Genomic DNA, 7,790 nt, shown 5'->3' with positions numbered 1-7,790 from the left:
TCAAGAAGCCCTGCTGTCCCCGTCATTACTCCTTCAGAGATAGACAGTGACTCCTTAGACACCTGGCTCCCTCCCACTGCTATTTGGCTCTAAAATTACATCAAAAGTGAGATTTGCAGTAACCCTAAGGTATCCCCACAGTGATTTAAGTGCATCTGTGTTTCTGCCCTGAATCCTTGAATGGCCTCAGTTGAGATCAGTACTGGGCAGAGAACAGACTGCACAAAGCCACTCTGACCCCAGGACTGTTCTCCACTACTCAGTTCTTAGCAAAGGAGTAATTCCACACACAGCACACACTATCCCCTATACGAAAAGGCTTTAGTCCTAAACTCAAGTATTTCAAGTGCTTTGTCAGTTCTTCAATAAATGGGGGTGTTTTTCAGGAATACACAAGTGTCATGCAAGTATCAAATGCAGTAAGTTCCTCAGGTGTCAAGGCTTCCACATCTTCCTAAAGCACTATCCTCCAGATTCCATCAGCATCCCAGCAGGAAAGTTGTTTCCCACTGCTCACAGGAGGGGTGGGGCCACCCGGCCTGCTCTGTCCCCAGTGACAGCAGGGACACCACCAGCCTCCCAATTAAGCCCAGGTGTCACCAGCTTAATTGGAAGGTGGCAGGGTTGCACAGCTGTCAGAGGATACGAGTTTGGCCAGTAGTATTTGCATTGCTGGTAGCAAAGGCAGAGCAGAGTGAGCACTGGTCAGCTGTCACAGCCCAAGCTGAGCTTGTGAGTATGACAATTCAAAGGAAAAGAAAACCACCAAAAACAAGCCAAATTATTTCCTGTGTCAAGTTCTGCTCACAGCCATAGCCATCTGCTCCCCCATCCCCAAGGATCCAAGCTACAACAGCTGATGCCAGCTGGTTCTGGGGTCTCTAAGGTGTTTCATGCAGAGAACTGTCTGTGGCCCTTGCCAGACCTAGGGAAAGTCACGCAGAAGGTGGTTCTACACCGTTCAGCTGAAGGATGCACACAAATACCAGAGCAATTCTTACCTGGGGAGCTGCTGGTTTTCAGCATTGCACAAAGCAGCCCCCGCTGCTCACCACACACAGAGGATAAGCAAGTTATCAGGAAATCCCACATATCCAGCCTGAGTCATCCTAGAGCAGCAATTTGCAAAAACTACATTTGCACATTCAGAAATACTAGTTTGAAATCCAGTTGCTTAAGAAGTTCAGAATCCCGGTTTTATTTGAAACCACTTCTAACTGCAGTCAGAAAACACAGTCCAGTTTGACATTTTATGCAGTAAAGCGCTTTCCTTTCTTCCTACTGAAAATGGTTTGGTAGGGTAGGAAAGTCCCGACTCATCTCACATTCCCTTTCACTCAGCAAACCTGAGACAGACTCCCAATTGCCACTGCATATTATAAATCCACTCAAATGTTAATCTTCTGACATTTTTATCTTTACAATTACTATTTTAGTTGCTAACAAAATTTTCAAAACTTCTCTACTCCTCACCATGTAAGTAGCAATTAATAAAAAAGTTGGAACTGGAAGAAAATCCTCAAATTATTCCAAGTAATTTTATTCCCCACTGCTATGATTTAAATAGGAAAGGATACCCCAAACATCAGAGCTTAAAATTAGTCTGAGGTTAGTTACCAGCTCTGCAAATGTAACCTATTTTTGCTTCAGCCTTTACAGCATGACAGCAGCACAGCACAGCTCTCTTCCTAAGGGAACCAGTTTCAGCAAGAGCTGATCCAGCTGCTCTTTGCCGGAAGGACCAAAGCTCAGTGTATTTCAGGTGGAGGGAAAACCAGAAATCTGATCATATATATTAAACCACTGAATGGCTCGAGTTCAACCAGACCTTAACGATCATCTGGTTCCAACCCTCCTGCCACGGCGAAGGACACCTTCCACCAGACCAGGCTGCTCAAAGCCCAATCCCACTTGATCTGGAACTCCTAGGGATTGGCACCCATAACTTCCCTGAACAATCTGCTGCAGTGCCTCATCACCTTCACAGTGACAAATTTCTTCCTTATGCCAATCTCAATCTCTCCTCTACCAGAGTAAAACCACTGCCCCTTGTCCTGTCACTGGTAAAAGTTTTTACCACAGGTCCTGGTAAGAATCCTCATTCATTCTTCTAAAACCTCTAGAGGTATTTTAAGGCCACAATAAGATCTCCTCCTCCTTTTTCCCAGGCTGAACAATACCAACTTTCTCAGCCTGTCCTCCAGAGAGAGCTGCTCCAGGCCTGTGATCAAATTTTACTAGAAATTCCTCATGGGATTATGCTGTCAAGTCATATTTCACAAAAAATCTCTACAAAATGCCAATGGTGCAGTGTGATTTGATCGACAGATCGACATTTAAGCTATTGTTTGTGTTGATCCTAAACAGTACCTGATCATTGTCCAGCAGGGTAATCTCTACCTGGCCACACACACTTCACTTCATAGGACACGCTACTACAGTTCTGTCTGAGAAATATTCAGAGCTATGTTGGAAGAAAGCGTTCTCCTAACACATCTGCATGCATTTTGAGTTTTCCTAAATAATTTTAACAAGTTTGCAAGGGATCAACATTGTATGCATCATATTATATCACTGTGCTGCTTAAACATCTGTACTTTTAATATTAAAATATTAAACTACTGCCATGTCAATCAAACAGCAGTTTAATGGGAGACTAAATGGGCTTCTCATATTTCAATCAAAACAATAGAAATACTGACATACTGTGGCACAAAATTAGTATAAATAGACTTTATTGAAGTCAGTACCCTTGTACTGAAGCCGAAGATTGTGTCTACAGAAGCACAAGTTGTAACATTTCACAACTTCTAAAAGGAATGTCAACAATTACAACGATCATGCATACCATGGTCGATAATCACATTTTTAGAAGCATTTTCAACCATTTCTAAAGAAATGCTTATAACATTGTTATATATAGAACTACTTTCAATAAACTGCAAAACATTGATTAGCTTTTCCAGTATGAGCTACAGTGTCAACACAAAAGGGAGGCATAAATGTTTAATTTATGAAATCAGAATGGAATATTTACTGTAAAGAAAAATTAAAAAGCTTTCAAATAAAGGCCATTATTGAACCAAAGTGAAGAGCACAACTTGAACTTTGAATCCTTTCATCTCTTAAAGCTGTCCTCTGAATAACTTCAGTTCAAAGCATAAATTCAGTACTGTGAGTATTCCTTGGACTGAAGTTTGGCAATGATGCGATCCAACTGTCTCTTTGCTTCGCACTGTGGAAAATTGCTCATGTCATAATATTGAGGGGCAATTTTCACCAGCCTGTCAAAAAAGGAAAAGCTTGTTACTGATACTCAAACTTTAAGATGCATCTTACAGAAATTCTACGACTGAAGGAAACAAAGGTTATCCACTATTCTCAGCTCATTCAGCAATTCTAAGACTAACCTGAATTTACAGACATGCACACGCTTAAAATGGCAGTGCCACCCTGACCAAGTGTCCAAGTCTAAAGCAAAAACCACACACGAATCTCACGAGATGCTCCTGTCTGACCACGTGCCCCTTATAGACTCTTGCTGCTGCTTCAGTATCTGCCAGGGTAATCCATACTGCCTGAGCCTCTGCTTAATGTCAGAGTCCAACAGCCACAGAAGTCTGTGCAAACATCCACTTGTGTCAAGAGTACAGTTCAGCCTTAGCTGTGTTAAACTTAAAAATACAACCACAGCCATAGGATCCTGCTTTAGGTTAGACACTGTTTGTTGAAACAAGATTTCTAAGCAGGGATTCAAACACATTTTCCATTAAGATACTACAGACAATATAAATATATATGCTGTGTTTCCTAGCTTATGAATCTTTAAACTCTTCCTGCACAACAGTAAAATTACAGCAACAGAAGAGCGTCCTGTGTCCCCGAAGTTTACTACAACCTGGTAGTTAAAGTACAACCTTAAAGACAGGCAAGATGCTTCAGATCTCTGCTTGCCTGCAGATTCAGGCTTCTGATTTCCTTGACACACTTAGTTGATGAGTAAGTATGATGACATGGCAAGTTATACCACTATTATCATCTCTTTCCTTAAAATTTTAAGAAAGCATGAAATGCTGTTCACAGACTTCCGGTAAAATAGAACAGAACTAGTCCTAGATCTTGAGAACAGAAGCCCTGATACTGAAGAACTGGTATCTCCTAACTCAGGTATGCAAATAGGTGTTAGGAGGTACCCCCCAAACCCTCCAAAGCACCTCCAGGGCAACTGAAGTAACTGCTCTAAGTCAAGCTGTGCACTGCATCAGGCATCAGAGGTCTGAACACAAAACACACAAACAGGCACAAGTAGTCATAAAGAAAACCTTTAGTCATCTACAAGACTTCATGTCCATATCATTGCCATTCCTCAAACCATTTCTGTAAAACTACTTTCTCACTTCAGGAAAAGTGAGAATAATTACTTCAACTTAAAAAAAAGGGGAAAAAAACCCCAGTAACTCTAGAGTAGATCATGACTGTTACAAGACTCTGACTTACCATTCTGGCTTGATGTCTGTACATGTCCGGATGTAATTCTTCGTTGTAAGGACAAACTCATTATACAGCACCCATTCTGGTTTGTGATCAAGAACAGTGGAGGGATGCAACTGCACCACCTGGTTATCTTTCACTGTTAAGTAATGCCCTGTTCGCTCCAAATGCGCCACCTAAATAAAAAGACATTTTTTTCATTAACACAGGCAATTTGTAAATGAAGCAATTTCAAGCTGATTGTTAAATGTTCTACACAAAACATACTAACCCAACTTTCAAACCTCATCTAAATTTGGCACATTACTTGACCACTTCAAGTATTCATGGTTTTTTATAGGCACAATCAAGATGCCAGATGTTTTTGCTAACTACCATGGTATGTGTATATTCTAATACACAATTCAAGCAACATACAAAAATAATTATCACCCAAAGAAAATAATCATTATTAGAACAGAGGCACTGCACACGAAGTACTGGAAGGAAATATATACTGGGCAGGTTTGCAACATCACACAAAGTCAGCTGTGGTTTACTACAGACGTCTGCTTCAAGTATTTAATTTGCAGTAGCCACTGTGGGACCAGTAAGCCACAATGTTATCCTTTTATGAGAGAGGTCTCACTACAGCATGAGTTTCAGAGCTGGAAAATGTAGGTTCAGCGACACACTTGTGCTGTGACCTTGGTGAAAATCAATTAACCTCCCTCTGACTAAGCTTCTTGCTTTATAAAAGGGAATAATGCCTGCCCTGCCAAGATGCTCCGATACCTAGCTCATTAAGATTTGGTAAAGCAGACAGTTATCCTTAAAATTATATCCTCTGTACTAACAGCTAATCTAACAGGAAAAGTAACCAAAATTAACCCTTTGATAACAGTTATTGAAAATAACATCATCTTATTTTTTTAATATATACATACACATAGAGTAAAAAGCTTGAACAGGCTGAGCAATGGCTGAAAGACATCAAAGACATTTTTAGTAAGATTATTAGCTGTTTTCCTTTAATATAGACTGCATACTTCCTTGTTTCCTTGAATTCCTAGGTGTATTTCACCATTTTCTTTGCCAAGTCAAGAGCAAATTCCACCTATTAGATTAAAACCCGAGGTCTTCTAAAGCAATAGCTACCTCAAGTTTTAAGCCAGATTATCTCTTTACTAAGAAATTACTTACTTGGAGTGTGCTTCTCTTTAAAACATTATGACATTAATATCCAGAACATGCTTTATGAGTAGAACAAAGTATTTCAATGGTTTGCAAATTTTGTCACACAAGATTTGAGAGAGAACACTTTATTTCAAGTATGGCAAACCAGAAGAGGTTCCTTTAAATGGAGACCAACAGTCTGCAATGATTCAGGCCTAATTTTATTAAACTCAATACAACACCTGTAGGATTAAATAACAATATAGGTGCAAACCAGACCAGACTAGACACTCATCTGTCACATGCCTACCACAAACACAGCACACCTTGCTGTGTGATTATGACTTTTTTCAAAGGAAGTTCTGTTTAAAAATCAGTTTTATTTTTCAGATCAGAATTACACATGCATACAAAAGTATCTGTTTTACCTCTTCTAGTTCTTCCTAGAAAAGGACAGAACAATGCACTATGTAGGTTTTGTTCTAGGAAAGTGTGCTGTTAAAATTCAATACAATTTACCTTTAACACCTCAGTCTCACTCATATGTACTAAAAGAATAATGTCTTATACTCTACCTTTCCCAAATACAGTTTTCCTTTTCCATGTAATTTGTAATGGTAGAGTTATGTTTCTTGTTGATTTTGTGTAATTCTGAAGCATACTCAAAGAAAAATAAATGCTACAGAAACAGACGGTTAGGTCTTAATTTCCACGGAAGGACAAGAATTGGAATAACCCCAATTCCAAAGAAAATATTTCCTTAGACCATTGATACCAGGGACAAGCCACCTCGAGGTGGTTGCATACTACTGTGACTGGCTTCAGTCCCAAGGTAACAGTGAGCTGCGGTATTTCCTCTTTAGATGTCTCTACAGTGTGTGCTTGTTGGCACACACCTTGGAAAAGAATGTCAGGGTCAGCGATGGCAACTCTTTAGGGAAATACATAGTGAAGCTATGGCTCCAGAGCAAGCCACAGTGATCTGCCAGCTGCTACATTTTCCTGCTCATTCCTGGTCTGCACTATTCCAGAGCACAGCTGACCAAGCCCCATTCTTGTTTCCACTGTGTAAGTGGTCTGCCAGGTCACTGAGCTGAAAGAATTTAGAATGAGCTCAGGCAGGCACCAAGGTTGACATAAGGGAGCAAACAAGGACAAATGGGAGGCAGCTTATATCAATCCTCTGAAACCCTGGCTTGTAAGCAATACCAGTGTCTGAAAACACAGGGGCAGTTGGACCAGGTGTCCTCCAGAGGGCCCTTTCACCTCAACCATTCTGTGATGTTTTTCCGAGTACAGACAGCATGAGCTTCTGCAGAAACCACAGGATTGTACAAAGTGCATCCAGGAAATGGGGTCATTTTTTGAGGAGGAGTAGTGGTAGCAAGCAAGACACTACAGAACACACCTGAACCCTGAGATCACCAAAGAATTAGGCTGAACATGACTCTAAAAGAATGGGCAAATGCCAAGCCAGCCCATGTATCTCTGCAGCAGATTATTCTGCAGCCCCAGAAAGCCCACATGGCTGATGATTTAGAGATAATTATAACATTGTTATGAACATGACAAACCCAAATGGAAACATTGGCACATACCACCAGAAGAAAATGTTTCACTTCAAGCTCTTATCACAATTTTATCAAGAATTACACATCTTCCTCTGAAATTTTAGTGTATGTTTGTGCTTATTTATTAGCTATCATGTCATTGAACCTAGAGGGCAAAGTCAAGGGTCTTCAAACATTAACACTAAACGCAAATGCACTTGCAAGGTCAAAATCAGGAATAGTATCATAAGATCCAGCCTTTTTAGATTCAAGGCTATACATTGTGGCATGCTAGTCTTGACAGACAGTTTAGAAAAATGACTAGTCCTTGTTCTTTCTGACAAAAGAAGGCTAGCACGCACCAAAGGAACCCTGGCAGTTGCCTGGATTTCAAAAATTTCTGCTTGCAGCACACGCAAGAGTGTTTCTGAATCTATTAAAAAGTTTTACACTACTCTTCTGCATTTTTAAAGAGCAAAATGAATACTGTTAAATGCACCAGTGAGCACCTTTGTGCCATAGGTTTATTTTATTACCATTCTATTATTATAGGAGCTTGATTATGTAAAGACTTCAAAATATACATAATTCCAT

General features: G+C 40.2%; 1 protein-coding gene across 1 annotated transcript in view; it reads right to left on the bottom strand.

Moving 5' to 3' along the window:
• Positions 1-2,718: 2,718 nt before the first annotated feature.
• Positions 2,719-7,790, bottom strand: part of DHX15 (DEAH-box helicase 15) — a 44,413-nt gene continuing 39,341 nt past the window's right edge. Inside the window, exons 13-14 of the mRNA XM_066317161.1 lie at positions 4,498-4,667; positions 2,719-3,284 (exon numbers count right to left, since the gene is read on the bottom strand). Coding sequence (XP_066173258.1) covers positions 3,167-3,284; positions 4,498-4,667 — 288 coding nt within the window. The 3' untranslated portion in view covers positions 2,719-3,166. The remainder of the gene's footprint in view (positions 3,285-4,497; positions 4,668-7,790) is intronic.

The sequence above is a fragment of the Sylvia atricapilla genome, chromosome 4 (genome assembly GCF_009819655.1).
Source record: "Sylvia atricapilla isolate bSylAtr1 chromosome 4, bSylAtr1.pri, whole genome shotgun sequence".
NCBI classification, from domain to species: domain Eukaryota; kingdom Metazoa; phylum Chordata; class Aves; order Passeriformes; family Sylviidae; genus Sylvia; species Sylvia atricapilla.
Note: the sequence above shows the minus strand (reverse complement) of the source record. Positions and strands in the feature narration are given on the sequence as shown.